The 19795-nt window shown below is 48.0% G+C and overlaps 2 protein-coding genes across 3 annotated transcripts in view; both read right to left on the bottom strand.

Annotated features, from left to right (window-relative positions):
* The window catches only part of CFI (complement factor I), a 28615-nt gene extending 25489 nt beyond the window's left edge, over positions 1-3126 (bottom strand). The window contains exon 1 of the mRNA XM_061571124.1: positions 2940-3126. Coding sequence (XP_061427108.1) covers positions 2940-3014 — 75 coding nt within the window. The 5' untranslated portion in view covers positions 3015-3126. The remainder of the gene's footprint in view (positions 1-2939) is intronic.
* Positions 3127-4902: 1776 nt separating this feature from the next.
* Positions 4903-17215, bottom strand: GAR1 (GAR1 ribonucleoprotein). Of its 2 annotated transcripts, none has more exons than XM_061571195.1 (7): positions 17170-17215; positions 14196-14395; positions 13398-13552; positions 12401-12460; positions 11325-11460; positions 9566-9652; positions 4903-7353 (listed from the first exon to the last, which is right to left on the bottom strand). In XM_061571195.1, exons 2-7 carry the CDS (start codon positions 14389-14391, stop codon positions 7334-7336), a joined length of 654 nt encoding a protein of 217 aa, XP_061427179.1. In that variant the 5' UTR covers positions 14392-14395; positions 17170-17215; the 3' UTR covers positions 4903-7333. The 2 variants fall into 2 exon arrangements, with proteins under 2 accessions (XP_061427179.1, XP_061427178.1); XM_061571194.1 differs by having other exon boundaries at positions 9566-9655; positions 17170-17212.
* Between the last annotated feature and the right edge of the window lie 2580 nt (positions 17216-19795).

The raw sequence follows: 19795 nt of genomic DNA, 5'->3' as shown, positions 1-19795 counted from the left end.
ACCCGTACGGGTATCGGGTACCTGATTGCGACCTCTGGGATGAAGCCATGTTGCAGGCGCGGGTGGGTAGATTCTAGGAACTTGAATTGTGAGAAGAGACAAGACGTTGGGAAATGAGTGACAAACGGTTACTCACCAGTGACTCACGGCCTACCCGTACCCGGCCGCACCAGGATCGCAAACGGGGTATTGGGTACCCGGTTGCGACCTCTGATACTGTGTGTATTTGTAAATGTAGTTATGAGCAATTATTCCAGGCGTGTACATTCGTCACAACGGAGAGAGAGAGAAGGGGGGAAGAGCAGCGAGCGGAATTGGTCTGCGAGTTTCTCTATCCAGTGCTCGGAGGTGGCGCTTTGGCATAGAGCTTAAGGCTCCCCAAGCAGCTGATACAAAAGTAATTAATATTTAAACATACTTTTAAAAAAAACACGCTTTAATGAAATGTACCGTACGAGTAATGGCAGAATTCCACGACTCCAGGAAGTGGCCCCGAAGCTTGCCATAACCTAAGGGTTATAACCTAAGGGTTATGGCAAGCTTGAGTTGAGCGTGGACAATTAGACCCAAGCCGAAAGATAAGATATAAAAAAGATGGTTTAATTTTTTTAAATGATAGAATATAGTATTGTCATCAGTGTGACATAAGTATACCAAGTTTGCAGTCGATACCACTTTGGGAAGTGGGTTAAAATTGAGTGACAAGATTTGAGGATACGACAACAACAACAACAACAGACAGAGTGAGTTAAATAAAAGCGTGTAAAAGAGACGTACCAAATGTTCGCTCGAATTCAGGTCTGAATAAACATAAAATCCAACGCGCATAAAAAAATTAAACCATCATTTAGAGTGGGGTAGGGAATGTCCGGCCAGCGGGCCGTATGAGGCCCGCGAAATAATTTAGTCTGTTCCAACCATCACATTAGGAGTGAGTTGATTAAATGTTTGACCAAATATAACAGGCTACATTTTTAAGTTGATAATTTTGTATTTCCCGCGAATGATGTTATAAATATCCAAATGGCCCTTGGCAGAAAAAAGGTTCCCCATCCCATTTATTTGAGACGATCACATCCCTCTTGTCTGCATCTCTCCAATCTCGTCCAGCGCAGAGGTCGCAACCGGGTACCCGATACCCGTACCATACCCGATACCCGGCTACCCGTACCCGGCCGGGTACGGGTAGCCGTTTGCGACCCTGGTGCGGCCGGGTACGGGTAGACCGTGAGTCACTGGTGAGTCACCGTTTGTCACTCATTTCCCAACGTCTTGTCTCTTCTCACAATTCAAGTTCCTAGAATCAACCCACCCGCGCCTGCAACATGGCTTCATCCCAGAGGTCGCAATCAGGTACCCGATACCCGTACCCTACCCGTACCCGGCCGGGTACGGGTAGCCAGGTATTGGGTAGGGTACGGGTATCCGTTTGCGACCCTGGTGCGGCCGGGTACGGGTAAGGAATCAAAACCCGTTTGCGACCTCTGGTCCAGCGACATCTCTGTGTCTGTCTCACGTCTCACATCTGTATCGCTCGGATCTCGTTTGACTCTCTATAACTCTTTCAGTTGCAATTTCATGTATTTGGTATAGCCCTGTGAGCCATTCGGCTCTTGAATCGGGTGCAATAGCAACAAACAAAAAACTAAACATGAACAAGAAAACATCTTAAAGTGACTATGCGCAAACAGAAAAATATAGGAAAAAACTGCAAAGTCTTCCAGAAAAAGCACCGTACACCAACGCTGTGTGCAAAAATCCCAGTGGGATGCAAGTCAAACAACAACAACCACAAGACAACTTAGATTAAAGCCATCAGTCTAACTCCGTACTACAACAAACAAACATGGCCAAACCAAAAAACGTTTTCGAAATCACCAAAATAAAGCCATAAAAGCAATGTAACACTGATCATAGAAACTGTGACCGACATTTCACAATAAACGACATAAACAACATGTACCACCAAACCCTGCAGCCATAGCTGGCTGCATGAGTCACTCCACAACAGCTGGAGCATCAGTAGGAGTATCAAAACTCTAATATAATTGTCCCTCTCTTGTCTACATCTGTCTCATTCCCGTGTCTCTCGTCTGTCCATTTCGATACATCTGTCTCGTCTACATCTCTCGCATCTCACTACTTTTCCCATCTGTATATATTCTCTATTTGTCCACATCTCAAAACGTCTCTCATCTGCATCTCATCCGTATCTCTTCATTTTAATACATCTCTATCGAACGTCTACTATTAAAACTAATTTTTTGTTGTTGTATCTTACCAATTGAAGCCAACTGAGCTATTCGCTTAACTAATTTATTTCCATTTGTACAATATATAAAAATACACTTTTTTATTGTACACGGCCCACTGAGCTGTATAGCTTTCTTTTCACAAGCGACCTGGCCACAAATCACAGCTCAACAAAGTAGCTTATCATCACGTGGAAATTTAAACGCGTGATGTTGCTTCTAAATGTGGCAGGGGAAAACCGGAGGAGCCATAGAAAAATCCACGCGACCACAGAGAAAGAGACACGCAAACTCCAAATATACAGCAGCAGGCGTCAGGGACGGGATCGAACCCACGCACTCCTGTATACCAGGCGAGGTAGTTAACATCTCCTAGCCACCGTGATGATGATGAGAGAGAGACACGCAAACTCCAACTATACAGCAGGCGTCAGGGTCGGGATCGAACCCGCAACCTCCTGTATACCAGGCGAGATAGTGAACATCTCGCCACCGTGACACCCTCGATGCAGTACATCTCTATGCCCTTCATCTCTGTCCCTCGTCATCTCGCTAGGAGTTTACAAATCCGAAGTGTGCGTATGGTGGGGGGGGGGGCAGAGGAAGGGCTCTGGACCCCCTAAAATAATTCCTTCGGGCCCCCGTCAATGGGCCGCCACCACGAATGCACCACGCACTCACAAGTACCTTGGCACAGAGGGTCAGGGAGATGAGTGCCGGGCACAGAAGCAACACCAGCGCCGTTGACTGCTGAGCTTTCATCGCAGCTGCAACGCGTGGCTGGGGACGAGGAGGAGGAGAGGCTGGAAATGAGCACAGCACAGGCAGACAGAGGCGAGGCTGCTGATGCTGCTGCTGATGGTGGAGGAGCGAGAGGCTCGTCAGGTGGATGACAGCAAGGGGGCAGAGCCGAGCTGCTTCATGCGAACCGCCTGTGCTCCGATTGAACCACAGGGGGCGGCAGGGTGGACTGCAATGAAGCCTCCTTATCGAGAATGGTAATGCGGAAGATCCGTAGCATCTTTCCATTGAAAGCTTTCGTGACTGCAGGGTCGGGATCGGGACCGAAAGAACAAAGAAGATGAATTCGTAGCATCGCCAGTATTGCAATATTTTGCTGTCTTTTCTTGGATTTTCTGTTTGCACTTAGTCACATATTCACTTTAATGTTTTTTGTTTATGTTTTAGTTTTTTGTTTGTTGCGGTTGCACCCGATTCAAGAGCCGAATGGCTCACAGGGCTATTACCTAATAAATGAACTTGAACTTGATTGCAGCAAGCCTGACTCTGCCGATGAGAGACTTGCGGGTCGCTGCGGGGTTTTTCTCGTCTTGAATTCATGCTGCTGGAATAATTGTGCACTCCCTAGAAGGCCCGTGCGGCTGATGGATTGTGTAAGAAATTTACTTTTTAATATATATTTTAAATTCCTTTTCTTTTTGTCCTTCTTTGGAGGAAGCGTGGCTCAGCCAGGGTGTTGGCTGTTGGGTTGTCCGGCTCTCTGTGTTGTGTTGCATTGTGTTTCTAAGTTTACCATGTTGTTTTATTTAATCATTAATTCTTACCTGCTGATGGTTGCTTGTGTTTCAATGGAAACGTCGGATTCTATTATTATTTGATTTTATTTTCTTCGTGACTTTACCGAAAGAACCAAAGAGTAATTCCTTGCAGTCACGAAAGCTTCGAATCTATATTTTTTAAATGTCTGTTTTATTTTTTATTTTGGTAAGGAAGTGTTGTGAACGTATGCGCTTTTTGTTTTACTTAAATTCTGTTGATGCTGGTGCTGCTGCGTTGGAAGTGGCGCACAATCAACACAAACAACCTCAACATATTCGTCATAACAGCACTGTGGCCTTTAAAATAAATAAATATGCGAGGGTTCCAATAAAAAAAAATCTGTGCTATTAAGAAGAGCCCAAAACGTCACCTATTATATATTTTACTTTCAAGGCGACAGCGAGATTAGACCCACGCTTTGCTCCAAAACACGCGACCGACTGCGGCAAAGCCACTCGGCTGGGTGGACAGAGGCAGTACGAGGGGGGGGGGTGCCTCCCCCTCTCCCACCCCCCTCTCCTACCCCCCTCCCCCACCCCCCTCTCCTACCCCCCCTCGCTGTCGGGGTGGGAGGGGAGGTTTAATAAAACAAGTATCGTTTTGTAGGACGTTAGCAGTGCTGGTCTGATTGCGACTGGCCCCGACATGGCAATGTGCAATGCCAAAATTTTCAGATAGGGGGGCAACCCCTCCAACAATGAAAAATGATAGTTGTTAGTAAGGACTTGTACCTTGCTTTTTATTTGACGCGTGTGCCTTCAGGGAAGTCGTGGACTATAAACGCAACTTCGCACAATTCTGAGTCACTTATAACCGCTTTGCCATCACTTATTGCCAATTATGGACTCAGACTATTGTCCTATCATCTCATAGAGTCCCTGGCACACAGTAATATGCTACACAGTGGCAGTGGGGGTCGCAAAATGCCGATTTATTACTAATAAACCCCAATGATCATTGGGGGGGGGGGGCACGTGCCACCCCCCCCCCCCCCCACTGGCTCTGCCAGTGGCAATGTGGAATGTCCACAGTGCAAGTCGCTAATGGAGAATCACCGTCACCCCATTGCTCACGACAACGGAAACGCATCGCCTTTTGTGGTTCTTTTATTTCAAAAGATTAAAATAACATTCGCCGTCTTCACTTTCCAACGAAAAAAAATTAAACCTGAAGACGATGCACGGCCACCTTGAGAGAGGGGCATGGAAATACAATGGATGAAAGAGGGGACCTTGAAAAAGTTGGATTTTTCCAGCACCGTTGTTCTTGAAAAATGGTGCCAAGAAACGAAGATACGATTTGCTTTGACCGGCAGAAACATCTGCACATGCCGGACCATCAGGGCCCAGCTCTCTGAATACCCATCCTGCTCACATACTCAGGAACAAATTAACCTTTCCCGCTCTGAGACGCCTGCAAGTTGCAGCGTGGGTGTCCCGTTCACCGCTGAACCTCGGAGCGTGCAATTGGCGAGCGATAATTTTAGAGAATCATAGCGCTGCTGCTTTTCAAGACGCTGCACTCACCGCAGAGAACCGCGACAGGATCGCCACTCTACGACAGCCGGCGCCAATCTGTGCCACGCGCCCCTTCCCGCGTGGCCTTTTACTTCCGATTTCGTTCCAATGACGTAAACGAACGTCATCGAAAAAGCAAACACCGATGACGTACACGTACGATGCGAGTGCCAAATATACGCACGTACGTCATCGGGAACGGGGTTAAGCTCTTAAAAACATAGAGGGGCAACCCAGACGAGTCGGTGGGGGCCACACGAGCATCGCTCCTTCACCACCTCGGTGGGGCCGCAAGGCTGACATCGTGCGTGGGTGCTAATCGGGACCCCACACATCACCCCCTAGCGACATACCGAGACCAAGAGGCACCACGAGAAAGGGCTCCACGGGACGCACGCGGCCCGCGGGCCACAGGTCACCCACCACTGAAAATTCCGTTATAGTTCCTATGATCACTGTTTCATTGCTTTCATGGCTTTATTTTGGTGATTCGAAAAGTGTATTGGTTTTGCCATGTTTGTTGGTTGTAGTACAGAGTTAGACTGATGGCCTTAATCTAAGTTGTCTTGTGGTTGTTGTTGTTTGACTTGCATCCCACTGGGAATTTTGCACACAGCGTTGGTGTACGGTGTTTTTTCTGCAATATTTTGCTGTCTTTTCTTGGATTTTCTGTTTGCACTCAGTCACATATTCACTTTAAGATGTTTTTTTGTTCATGTTTTTGTTTTTTGTTTGTTGCGGTTGCACCCGATTCAAGAGCCGAATGGCTCACAGGGCTATACCTAATACATGAACTTGAACCACTAAGCCGCAGTGGTGGGGGTTCTTAACCTGGGGTGCAAACACCCCCTGGGAGCGCGAGATGCCCTTTCTGGTGGTGTGCGAGACCTGGCCAGATTTTTTCAGAAGGCAAATCAAAAAAACTAATTACAAACACGTAAGCACAACTAATTAGTTTGATCAAACCTGTGTGTATTAACCAAAGGGGTGCTGGCTGCAGAAAAAGTTAAGAATCGGTGACTTAAGACGCTGGTAAAGGTGCAGCCGATACCTCTGCTGGCAGGATAGGATATATTTTGGCCTACTCTTCCACGCAGGCTAGAGGTCTTGGAAGAGAAGGTAATACACCCACACTTTACCCCACCAAAACATGGTGTATCCATTTATGCTGTTGGGTGGACAGATCTTGATGGGGGGGTGGGTGCAGATTTTAATAAACTCGCACTAATCGTTTCAAACTGCCGTGCCGGGAGATTGAATCGAAGCGGCAACCTCTGGATTGAAAGTCTGGTTGATGGGCACTGCAACACGGCGGCGGTGGTGGTATAGGTATGTTGCTACCAGTGAATCGCACCACGGGTACAAGATGGGAAAAATCACCCGCTAAAGCTGCTCAGGCACGGACGAACGCAGCACAGACATAGTGCGTCAAAGAAACCCTCTGCTTATCTGAACTCAGTCGGTTCGGCTGTCACATCCGGGTCGCTGCCACTAAAGTATTATACAAACAGAAAAAGGATGCTCTAATTTACAAGTTCAGAACTGTTAAAGGCAAACAAAACGTTCAAAACATTTATTTTTATTATTGTCGGTTTAAAGTTCGCAGTAAATGGATACGAGAGCATTCTGTAACGGCGATGAGCAAGAATATTTATACACGGCGGCACGATACTTAATTTAAGATGCGCGCGGCAGTTTCTGGGGCGGGGCAGGACGGGGGTCAAACGATCGCGGCAACCCCAAAACGTAAAAAAGAAAACCACCTCGGGCCCCCGTGTGAACGTTCGTTCGCTCGTCGACAAGAAGTCGGAGGAGCGAGAGACACTCCCCCCCATGGTGCCACGGCACGGACTCGCTGAAATCCAACGGTGGCGGTCGACGGTCGACGAGGGGAAAGAGCGAAGAGGAGAAGCTGCATTCCACGAAGTCGGGCGGGAGCAGAGGCGGCGATGTGCTCCCCCCCCCTCACCCCTCCCGACCTCTCCCTGATGTGCGTGGGTCCGCTTATCGTCCTCGACTTCCACCTGGAATAGAAATTCAAAGATTCAAATGAGTAAAATATTAACGTAAACGATTGAAACCAAAAACTATTTTGTGTTATCGTTCCGGGTAAGGCTCTGGCTGAGCTGTTATCGCGCTTTTTCAGAAGTGACCTGGCCACAAATGATAATGCAGCGGCTTATCACGTGTACATTTACAGCAGCCAAATCTCTGAATGCACGTCGATTCTAAAATGTGGAGGGAAAAACCGGAGGCCCCGGATAAAAAAAAGCACGCCACCACGGGGAGAGACACCGCAAACTCCAAATATACGGCCATCAGGGTCAGGATCGAACCCACGACCTCCTGTATACCAGGCGAGGATTAAAACTGCTCATCAGATCGGGAACAGTGCAAGACAAACCTTAACTCCTTTTAGCTTTAGTTTTATTCTAGTCTCATATACAATAGATCCCCTCTTAATGAGCACCCGCTAACGACTAATCGCTTAACGACGGGCCTCCAGAGCCCAATGTGTAGTGTATAGTGTAGAGCGTAGTGTATAGTGTAGTGTATAATGTAGAGTAGTGTAGTGCCTCGACAGAGCCCAATGTGTTCGCTTAGTGACCATTCCCCTGTTAACGACGGGCTGTTGTAGGTACAGTAAATATAAATTAATGCATTGACAAAGTATGTTTATTTTAATATTGTGTTTATAATGTTGTTACTATCTTTATCTATTAATATCCATTGTTTAAATATAAAAAAGTACGTTTTTTGGGTGACAAAGGGTAACTTTCGATGCTATCGGAACAAATTAAGCCTTGGACGTGCATTTCCTATCCTCGCTTAACAACCAAAATCACTTAATGACCGTTTCGTGGAACCAATTAGCGTCGTTAGGAGGGGGTTCTACTGCACGTGTGTACATCAATTCTCAAGATGTATCCACCGTTAGGAATCGTGGGGGCAGTTGATCTCCTCCTACGGAGGTGGCGACTGTCCCCAGGAGCGCCTCGTCTTCCCACAATGCAATGTGGCAGCAACGTTATTTATTAAAAATTTGTTTATTTCATAGTAAACATGTTTTGATTGTTAAAGGGTGTTTGTCTGTTAGTCGGGAACAACTATTAGTGTAACTTCATATGCCCGCTTAAAAAGATGGTCATGAAACTTTTTTTTTTTATAATTCTCAAGGCCCCATGTTGGAAACAAGTAAGGTCTCACACTCTTATCTTCTTCTTTTCATACAGCTGGTGATGTAGATGCAGAGCAACAGCTACAATCTCACATTCAGGTGGTCAGCCCAGATAACCGTGTCAGGCGTTAGCGGAGTAGTACATCATCGCCGTGATGCCTCCATCGTATTTGTGGATCGGTGCATTGCGTCGTTATACGGTGTACGGTCTGTTCTGGATGACCACAGTGGCACACTACTGGAGTTTTTTTTATTTTCCTTTTGAGCATCAGGTATCCGCATCTGCCATAGTTTGTGTGGATGCAGTTTAGGGTGGACCATGAGCTTCGTGGAAGATCAAACCCAGAGATCTTCTGCGTTGGGTCTTTCGAGGAAGGGATATTGCCGAAAACGTCGCCTCTGACGTACAGCGATACACCAGTTTACGTCGGGGATGAGTTCCTCAAAGGTGCGACGACGAATATTAAAGCGACAATAAAAGCGATTAACAAGGTGGTAGGCGGAGGCTGAGAGTGTGGGGGTCGAGGTGAAACAAAATCGGGTAGCAGAGTCAATAATCAAGTCGAATTTGAGAAACAGCGTGAAATGCGGAAGACGTAAATCGGTGTATTGCTGCATTTAAGGTTATACAGTTAGTGACTAAGTTGCTTTGCAAGGAAAATACATCAACGTCAACAACCAGGGCCACGAAAGAGCGCTCTGGGCACACAGTTGGCGTGGTTACGGGCCTTCCGCGGCGCCGACTTGCCACCGGCGTTGATTAACCTTCATCAGCGCCGAAAGTATTTATCAACGAGAGCTTCGAGCTTTTCTATTTTTTAGTTCACGGCGTCTCGACAAAAGCCGTCGATAGCACGACGGCGACTACGTCGACCGGAGCGCGACCACGAGCGGCCATCCGAAGCCGCACGGCCTCCTGTACGACGGCACGGAGGTGTTGAGTGCAGCGGCGGGTCCGCACAACGGCGTCGCACTACACGGAGCGCTGCCGCTACAACGTCGCGCGTGCGGCGTGCGCTCGCGTCGACGGACGTCGAAACTCGCACGTCAAAACTTACCCCGGAAGCCTCGTCCGCCCCCGAATCCACCGCGTCCGCCACCACGGAAGCCTCCTCCGCCGCCACGGCCTCGCCCACGGAAGCCGCCTGCTATAGCGACGAACAAGACGGGCGGGGGGAGGGAACAACAAAGCCGCGCGACGCGGTGATGATCGCACGCGGCACTCCAAAGGCAACTCCGACAACGACTGCGGCGGCGGTGGCTTGCGTTGCCGCTTCGGAGACCGGGAGAACGATGAACGATGATCGGCGTTCTGTCGCGCCGCATTCATTTCTCACTCAGCAGGGTGGGCCGCGTGAAGGCTGCTGCCATCATCCACCCGACAGCAGCCATGATGGAGGGCCATTGCCCGAAACGTTGCCTAATTTATATATGTAATGTTCTTCTCCCTCTTATTGGATATCAGGATCTCTCCGAGTTAATGGACATTTTAAAATCTCGTCTTTAAAAACGTATTCATACACTCCCGTTTATTCTGGTATTTGCGAATTCAGCAAATGGCTTTCGGTGTTTGCCGTTCCATCGCCATTGCTCACGGGACACAGTAACCATGGCACACAGTAACCATGGGACACAGTAACCATGGGACACCGTAACCATGTGACACAGTAACAATCATGGACCACAGTAACCATGGGACACAGTAACCATGGAAGACAGTAACCACCATGGACCACAGTAACCATGGGACATAGTAACCATGTGACACAGTAACAACCATGGACCACAGTAACCATGGACCACAGTAACCACGGGACACAGTAACCATGTGACACAGTAACAACCATGGACCACAGTAACCATGGACCACAGTAACCACGGGACACAGTAACCATGCTCGTAGTAACAGCAGAGTGATAAAGAGGTGACGGAGTACCCTGTAAATGCAAATCCCCGTGCCTCCGATTATCACGGTTGACTAAGTATGGTGTGAAAGAAGTTCAACATACATACATACATACAGTCTGTTCTACTATAACACGGTCCTAGTTGCGTTCCTGAAGAACACCACGTTATGGAGAAATCGCGTTATAATAAACAATATAAATTGGCTAAAGCACAGTCCACGATAACACGTGAGATGCGTACGCAGGCCGAACAAAGACTGAGGGGCGTGGGTGGCATCTAGAAGCATCCAGCAGCATCCCGCCTCGTGTGATGTTACACCGAGGCAGCCCTGCAAACCGCTTACTCCGACTCACGCTGCGATGTAGTTCCGTTCACACAATTGCGTTCTATCCAATCTGCATTACAAAAAAAACGTGTTCCCAAATTCATAAAATCGCGTTAAATCCAATTCGCCTTACAGGAGAAGAGACTGTACACACATACGAATCGTTATCCTTGAGAAGCCGATCGATAAAAAAATTAACCCGTAAAAACAAAGTTTTTCACTATAAATCCTTTATATGCGTGGCATCGGTTTTATTTTATTATTCATTTTTGTTTTTCTTGAGTAAGAGTTTCATTTTGATCACATTGGTATTTGAAATTAAATAGAATTTTTTTTTCCTAAAAAGTGGAACATTTTAGGAATTTTTTTTCACGAAAATCAATTGTCACGCACAACGAGTCTGTGTGCAAAATGTCAGCTCGATTGGATCACGGGAATTGGGTTAAAAAAGGACCGAAAGATTTGCACGGTCGTAAGCGCACAAGCAAGCAAGCAAGTGAACTTAATATAAAGGATTTAAAAAATGAAACGCCACGATGCGAGTGAGAAGTGGCAGCCGCTGGAGTGAACGTCCCGACCCTCACCTCCTCCTCCTCGGCCTCCTCCCCGACCGCCTCTGAAGCCTCGGCCACCGCCGGCACCTCCCCGCGCTCCGCGCTCGCCCCCCGGTCGCGGGAGGAAGCGCTGCAGAGGCAGCAGCTTGGCCGGATCGATGAAGAGCTACCAGAGCGGGGGGGGGGGGGGGGGAAGGGACGACGACACTCATGCGTTACGACACGTCCCCTGCCACAGTGGGGCGCATGCCGCCACGTGGATCACGAAAGTCGCGGCACCATCGGGCATCGTCAGGACGACATGGTGGCAACATGTTAACTACCTCGCCCAGTATACAAGTGTTTGTGGGTTCTATCCCGACACTGACGGTATATTTGGAGTTTGCGTGTCTCTCTCCCCGTGGTTGTGTGGATTTTTCTCCGGGTCTTCCGGATTTTCCCTTCACATTTAGAATCAATGTGCGTTTATAGTATTTGGGTGCCATACATTTCCACGTGATAAGCCACTTCGTTGAGCTATCATTTGTGGCCAGGTCGCTTCTGAAAAAAAGATAAATAGCTCAGTGGGCATTACCCAGTAAAATGAAAATTTTTTGGCACGGTCTAGTTTTGCCGCGGTACGATGCAAATTTACCTGGCGTTCCGATGATTGCGATGTCAGTTCTGTACAACTTGGTTAATTGTGCACGTCACTTTTAGATGCGTACACATCATTACTGTAGTGTTGTTTTGTGCCTTGCCGTACATCCGTTTGGAAGAGTAAAGACTGCTTCCAAGTTCTCCGAGCAACGGTTCGCTCAGTGTAAGCCTGGCACGATGTCTTATATCCATTGCAAAGTTATAATCTTTAAGGCTTATAATGCACGTGCTGTAAGTTCCACCGAAATAAGTCTAAACTACGAGAATGAGGATTTTATATAATGACACTACCTTCGACATTACAATTTTACAAATGGTAAAAATTTTACAAAAGCATGCATGTTCTAAATAAACAAAAGACCAGCTTTTCAGATCCGTTCAACAATTGTGTGAAAAATACATCAGCATGTGGGCACGACTCTCAAACGACTCAACACGAGACGGCGACGGAGGGATTGAACGCTCACCTTCTGAAGCTTGTTGAAGGAGTTTGCCTTCATGTTCTGCGAGAGTTTGACGGAGAAATACTGCAGCACGAATTAAGGAAGACGACGATAAAGATTCCGTGTGGAGCCTTAACAGACTATTGGGGCAAGTGCCGTCAGCGAGTAACCTGTGAAGGCAGGCACGGCATACGAGGGGGTGGGTGGCCAGCACACACGCTCGACCGCCTTTGTCTCCCCCAGTGCTGATCATTCAAGGCCGAGTCGACCCAGGGGAAGCCCAAGACCGATTAAAATAAATCGCTATTATTGTTTGCGAGCAGGAATCAAACACGGGTCGTCGGGTTTGTGGCAGTGTGCTAACCACTGCACGATCTCTCCCCGCCGGATTAGGGAACACCACACATACACAAACATCCTAGACATCGCACGCTGCGTTGCCTCTGTGAACCACTTCGCAATGAGTCATCCACACGCTAAAAAATATACAGATAAGCAACTGCATGTGCAGTTAGACAGTAAGGCTCGCTTAATGCCTTGGGAACTCAAAGCACCTTGCACCGCACATCTCATCTCAATCATTCTAATGCCCAGCTGTGTTTTTTTCTAGATTTGAAGCTTTCGTGACTGCAAGGATTCATAATCTTAGGTTTTTTTCGGTAAAGTCACATAGGTAAAAAAGAAAATTAAAAGTCAATTGAATAATGGAAATAAAATTATAAATCACGACGTTTCAAAGGCAACACAAGTCTCCGTCATCAGGTGGGACCGTCACAGCTAAAATTGATGCAGTAATTTTAACTTGATGCAGTAATTTTAGCTGTGACGGTCCCACCTTTACCTACGTGACTTTACCGAAAAAACCTAAGAGTGTGTTTTTTTTCCTCTCTTAGCACGAGAGGTTCCTCTTTGATCGATGGCCTCCGTCCCTGTACCGGTGGCGCGAGAGCGGTCGCAGCGTGGGCCGGCGAGCGCGGGCGTCAGTCGGCCGACGGAACACGACAAATCAAATAAAGGATACGAAATCTCGTAGCTGCCCGAAGATCTCGTCCACCTTGCCCACTTGCTCCTTGTTCTCCAGGTAGATGGGGGCGTTGAAGTAGGGCACCTTGTTCTCGTGTGTGGTGCACTTGACGACCAGGTCATCTTCACACGGGTGCATATAATGTCCCACTTCTGTTCGGGCAAAGAAAGCATTTTTGGTAAATACGCGGGGGGTGGGGGAGGCAGGTGGGGTGAGAGCGGCAACACTTCTCCCCGATACGTAGTTTGCATTAGGATCGCAGCGGCCGAAGGAAATTGTGGAATGAATGTCAATTTTTGTTGTTGTCTATGTAGCTCGCACTGCCCGCGCACGTGCGTGGGATACGCGGCCGGGGTGGAGGGTGGGCGGGGGGTGGGGGAGCAGGCATGACGTCAGCACGACGCACGGCCCCGGCTAAACGCTGTGGGATGACGTCTTTGTGCGCGGTGACGTCACCTTGTGTGTCAGCCAGCCAGGCAAACTTCTTTCTAAAATAGCATGATTCCGTTTAGTTTATCTACGATTGTTTAATTTATTTGTACTATTTATTCGTGTTTTCTGCCTTTGCCGACCAGCTTGAGAAGGGTGGAGACATATGACGGAGCTCCATAACTCATTGGGCTCTTCCAGCTTTCATCAAATGTCCAATGACCACAACATTAAAAGCATGTTTAATAACAATCATGAGGTTTGCCTTACAATATAAGAATCAGTGCACCAGTTTAAGCCTCTCAAATCGCAGCGGAATCGAACGAACGCAAGGTTCATTTGTTTCCGTTTGAACCATCGACGTACCAATAACCTCCTCTGGTGGTCCCTGGTCATAGTTGTTGAATCCTCCACGACCCCTCCCCCTGAATCCTCCACCTCCTCCTCGTCCACCAAAACCACCGCCGCCGCCTCCTCTCCCTCGGTAGCCGCCACCTCCACCACCCCGGTCTCCGAAGCTCCCACGTCCTCCCCGGCCACCCTGCCATCCACGAGTTGCCATCTCGCTGACGGGAAACAAAAACAAAACGGAATTGCAACGTCGCCCAGACACACGTTTTAAGGGGAGCGCGTGAGCATTTAGTGTTTTACATTTGAACGGCGGGTTAACCTCGTTAATAATCATCATCTTCAGCGAGAAGGCTCCACGCAGTTGTTGCATTACGTTCAGTAGGAACCTGTTTTAATCTAAAAAAAAACAATTCTTGCATTAGTCCAAACACTGTGCGATGGCCCTTCTTCTTAGCGAATACAAATTATGTGCCAGAGATAATTACAGGCGCTAAAAATTTGTGGCACATAAAATAACGTGCTATGAGGATGGGTCATTGCCCGAAACGTCGTCGGTGACGCGTTTTTCCTTTGGGGCCACAATGGCACCAACGGACTTGTTTCTTTTCTTCACGTGTTGCGCACCACACATTCCATTTCACCCAAATCGTTCGGAATCACCTTCCAGAAGACATCTTTCTTCATTTCAGAGCAGCGCGCTCATAATCTTCCTCTTCCTGAAGGGAGGGGGCTACTCGATAGTGAATACCGTCTTTTCTGATTGTTAAAAAACGCTTCTTTTCAACATCGTCCTAAAATTTAGGGCGCGTCTTTACTTCCAGGAGCATCTTCATCGTCCAGAGCCATTAATAGGGCGCTCACACAAATTCAACCGGTTGTTGTGAACTTAAGGATGTCGACGTTTCGGTCGCAACACAAGCGTCCGTCTTAATCCAGCAGGCTCCGTTTAACGCGACTCCGCTGGGTGAAACTCGTGAGGTCAAAACAAGGGGCACCACGGTGGCTAGGAGATGTTAACTACCTCGCCGGGTATACTGGAGGCGGGGGGTTAGATCCCGACCCTGACGCCTGCTGCTGCTGCTGTATATTTGGAGTTCGTGTGTCTTTCTCTGTCATCATCATCACGGTGGCTAGGAGATGTTAACTACCTCGCCTGGTGTACAGGAGGTGGGGGGTTAGATCCCGACCCTGACGCCTGCTGCTGTATATTTGGAGTTTGCGATGTCTCTCTCCTTGTGGTCACGTGAAATGTTTTCTCTGCACGTCTTCCGGTTTTTACCTCCACATTCAGAATCAACAACACGCGTTTAGAGTGTTTGGCTGCTATAAATGTCCACGTGACGATAAGCCACTTCGTTGAATCATTCATGGTGGTCAGGTCGCTTCTGAAAAGAGCTACATGGCTCAGTGGGCCTTACCTGGTAAAATAAAGTTTAGTTTAGTCAAGTAGAGCAAACTCTGTAATTTTACATTCAGGTAGTTGAGCCAGACTATTGTGACCTGGAGTAGTGAAGTGTATCGCTGTGATGACGCCTCCTCCTTCGTATAAAATACTCATCTCGGGACCAATTTATAACAGTTTGTCCTATTTATGAATGAGAGCCGCACTGAGCCTCAGGACTTATTTCCAGAGGTTTTAAATTTGTAGATGTTTTCAGCCAACCAATGACGAGTTGTGTTTATTATACACGTGGTGGTGGGGGGGGGGGGGGAGAAGTGGGTCACCCTGAGAAAACCCACGCACGCATGCGAGGGAGCAACGCTCTATGCCCTGTACAGGGCGGCCGCGGCATTCGAACCGCGAATGAATGACGCGCTGGGCAACCTACCCACGTGACTTTACGGAAAGAACCAAAGAGCATGTATTGCTGCAGTCACGAAAGCTTTAAATCTAGATTAGTTTTAGAGTCCATAAGTCTTCCTGCCTAAACAAATTCTGATATTAATCTCGGAATCCAAGTGGTCGATGGCCCGAACCATGTTTGCAGTTTTACACGGAGACTTTAATTGTTCATTTCAATTACTTGGTAACAAACCTCCCTCGGATGCGCCGTGACCCTCCTTCCTGGACAAAGCCAAGGGGGGCATTCACGAGTCACGGTTGGGGGCGAATAACCCCATGAGGTTAGCAGCAAACACGGAGATTTTCCGGGCCACGAACAACAAACAACACCAGTGGCGAGCGATGTGCAGGGTGGTCCAGATGTCTTGTGATCCCACAATTAATTGACCCCAAAACTTTTTTTTTACCCCCTACTTTGCATTTTCATTTGTTTTTAAACCTTTAACGAAAATGGTTTTTTGAGAAGTGTATGGGAAGAGGGGGGGGGGTCACAAGACATGTGGACCACTTGGACGGCATTATACTGATCATCATCACTGCTGGAAACACTCAACACAACTAAGAGACCCCCCCCCCCGTATCACGCTTTTAACAGGCTGTAGGGGCAAGTGCTGTTAGCGAGCACCTATTAAGGCCGGCACCACCGCCCGGCCGCCTTTGTCTCCCCCAGTGGTAACGTTTGCACACCGCAACAAGTACAGTACCCGTTTAAGGCCGAGTCTACCTAGAGGAGGCCCAGGTTCCTGTTCATATTAATCATCACTGGCGTTGGTGGTGGCCGTGAGCGGGAATCGAACCCGGGGCCGGTTTCCCAGCTCAACTCATCTTCACCAAGCCCGCGCCGAGACACACAACAACCGAACGAATCTACGACCGGCGTGAGATAATCCAGCAGTGGATTGAGACTGGTTGGTGTGAATTCTAACTCGTTCGAAGAAAACAAATAAAGTATAAATGATATTATCGTTGGTTCGTTCGCAAAAGTCACGTAAGGAATACAATAAAATATTGTTTAAAAATTGTACTTTCTACCTACGCGACTTTACCGAAAGAACCAAAGAGTATGGATTCCTGCAGTCGCAAAAGTTTCAAATCAAGAAAGTACAAATAGTTAAGATGATTACAGCTCCTTAACTACCAACTCACCCACACGTGGACAGGGCCGCTTCTCCTACACGTGCTCCCCGACTCGCGAGCTTTCGTTACTGCCGCAGCCCCCGGGGCAGCTCCGGCGCCTCTTGCGCGTCTCGGCAAATCAAGCGACGCACGCAGAGCTGCCCTGAGGGCGACTCGCGTTTGTCAAAGTGGAAATGGCGCGTCCTGATTGGTTCTCCTCTCCGCTTCCCGTGAGGCACCGCGCGGTCACGTGTGGAAATGGAGCCTGGAGCTGGTACCTGGAGCTGGTGCCAAGAGCTGGTGTCTGGACACTGCCTGGAGCCACTGCCTGGACACCCCGAAACTGGTGCCAGGACACACTGACTGTAGCTGGTGCCATGACACACTGACTGTAGCTAGTGCCTGGACACACTTGACTGGAGCCATTGCCTGGACACCCTGAAGCTGGTGCCAGGACACTGCCTGGAGCTAGTGCCTGGACACACTGAAGCTAGTGCCAGGACACACTGACTGTAGCTAGTGCCTGGACACACTTGACTGGAGCCACTGCCTGGACACCCTGAAGCTGGTGCCATGACACTGCCTGGAGCTGGTGCCTGGGACCTGGTGCCAAGAGCTGGTGCCATGACACTGCCTGGAGCTGGTGCCTGGACCTGGTGCCAGGAGCTGGTGTCTGGACACTTGCCAGGAGCTAGTGCCTGGACACACTGCCTGGAGCCACTGCCTGGACACCCTGAAGCTAGTGCCTGGACACACTGAAGCTAGTGCCAGGACACACTTAACTGGATACGCAAAAACCCTCTTAATAAAAAACACGCTTTCATGAAATGTGCCCCTCGGAGTGGCTCCCCGAGGCTTGCCGTGACGTAAGGGACCGTGGTGATTTACAGGCAACGTGAGTTGAGCGTGGACAATTAGACCCAAGCCGAAACATAACATATAAAAAGTGTTTAAAAATATATTTTTAATTTTCAATGATAGAATATAGTATTGTCATCAGTATGACATACCTATACCAAGTTTGCAGTCGATACGACATTGGAAATACGGTTGAAATTAAGTTACAAGATTTGAGGATACGACAACATAGTAAGTTAAATAAAAGCGTGTAAAATGTTTAAAAAATGTGTTTTGGATTTTTTCGAGTCGCTCTGCAGTGCCCAGCGTAGTAATAGGTTTTTACTCTTTTATCTGGCACCAAAACTGACACCTTTATACAAGGGATCATGTTTGCAGTAACCACAACATAAGCAGTCCAAAATGCAAACAAAAAGAGATAACTCTGATAATGATATGCACTGTCCTTGAAATTGATTGGTCCGATAGTTTAAAGCGATTTGAAGCATGTTTTATTTTCAAAATGGAAATATGGTTTTGACCTCATTTGAGGGGGGGGGGGATATAGTTTTGTCATCAGTATGACAGCTAAATTTCGATTTAAAGCTTTCGTGACTGCATGTTTTATTTTTATTATTTTATTATTTCCATTCTACGTGACTTTACCGAAAGAACCAAGAAGATGACATAGCTATTTCAAGTTTGCAGTCGATAGCACATTGGGAAGTGGCTACAAATTGAGTTACAAGATTTATGTTTTGAGGATACAACAGACGGGAGTGAGTTAAATAATAAAATCGGATTCTGCACTCTGGTGACCTCTCGTGGAATCGCGTCTTGACATGGGGCCACGTGCACTTCACTGCCCGTGTCCACCAGGGGGCGCCAGTGCCCCCCTCCTACACCCAACTCAACACCCACCCCCCTACCTCCCCAGCGGAGTTCTACTCTTGCGCGCATGACGGCATTGACAGCAGCGATGTGTTCAAGGAACTAAATGCCAATGTCGCGTGGTCTGATCGACACGACGGCAGAGGGCCTCGGGGTGGGGCAAACGAGTTCGTGTAGATTTACCAATTCCCCCTGCTTTGCGAGTGATCCGAATCGACTCTTGATCAGATGCCGATAAAGAGTGGAGTCTTTGTCCCCGAGACCTGATGCCAACAGCAATTTGACAAGGGAAAAAACAAAACAACAACAACCATACACTGATTGTGACAAGGGTGTCACAGTCGGGTTTTTTACAATCGGGTTTAATTGTCTTTTTATATTAAACCCGATCATCTGAGATTGGGAGAAATCCGGTTGAATTGGTTCTAATTGCAGAACCGCACTTCGCCAACTTCTCAACGATGGGCTTCATCCATTCCAAGCTAAAGAACTCACTGGCGCCCACGATTGTGGAGGAGAAGCTCGTGTTCATCAAGACCAACCTGCTCGCCGCATTCTACGACTACCCTGTGCCCGACGGCCCCCCCGAGTACGATAGCAGCACCGACGAGGAAGCAGCCTAAGCCTTGGATCAGAGTTTCGTATTCATTAAACCAGGTTTTCATTCCCAGAAATCGGGTTTAATTGTATTAAAGAAAAAAACCCGATGCCTGCCGCTGGAAAAATCGGGGTTTTCCCACCCATGGATTGTGAAGACTTACAGTAGGATTCCGCATTGTAATGTTTAGGCAATGAGTGGATTTGAACAGTGCTGACATGTTGGGTGCTCGGTTTGCAGAGGGACCGACATATATCTGGCATAAGAAATTATTTAAAGGGAATTAGCCAGTCTAATGCATTTCTAGAGCCATGTTTATGTTGTTTTGCT

Source organism: Lethenteron reissneri, chromosome 47 (genome assembly GCF_015708825.2).
Source record: "Lethenteron reissneri isolate LAM-NWPU_2019-01 chromosome 47, ASM1570882v1, whole genome shotgun sequence".
NCBI classification, from domain to species: Eukaryota; Metazoa; Chordata; class Hyperoartia; order Petromyzontiformes; family Petromyzontidae; genus Lethenteron; species Lethenteron reissneri.
This window is presented reverse-complemented; position numbering and strand designations above follow the sequence as displayed.

Coding starts and splice junctions, on each gene's coding strand:
- GAR1 (XM_061571194.1), bottom strand. CDS start 14,391: ATGGCAACTCGTGGATGGCAGGGTGGCCGGGGAGGACGTGGGAGCTTC. Junction 13,553..14,195: donor ACCACCAGAGGAGGTTATTG/GTACGTCGATGG, acceptor TTGCCCGAACAG/AAGTGGGACATTATATGCAC. Junction 11,461..12,400: donor CCTTCAACAAGCTTCAGAAG/GTGAGCGTTCAA, acceptor CCGCTCTGGTAG/CTCTTCATCGATCCGGCCAA.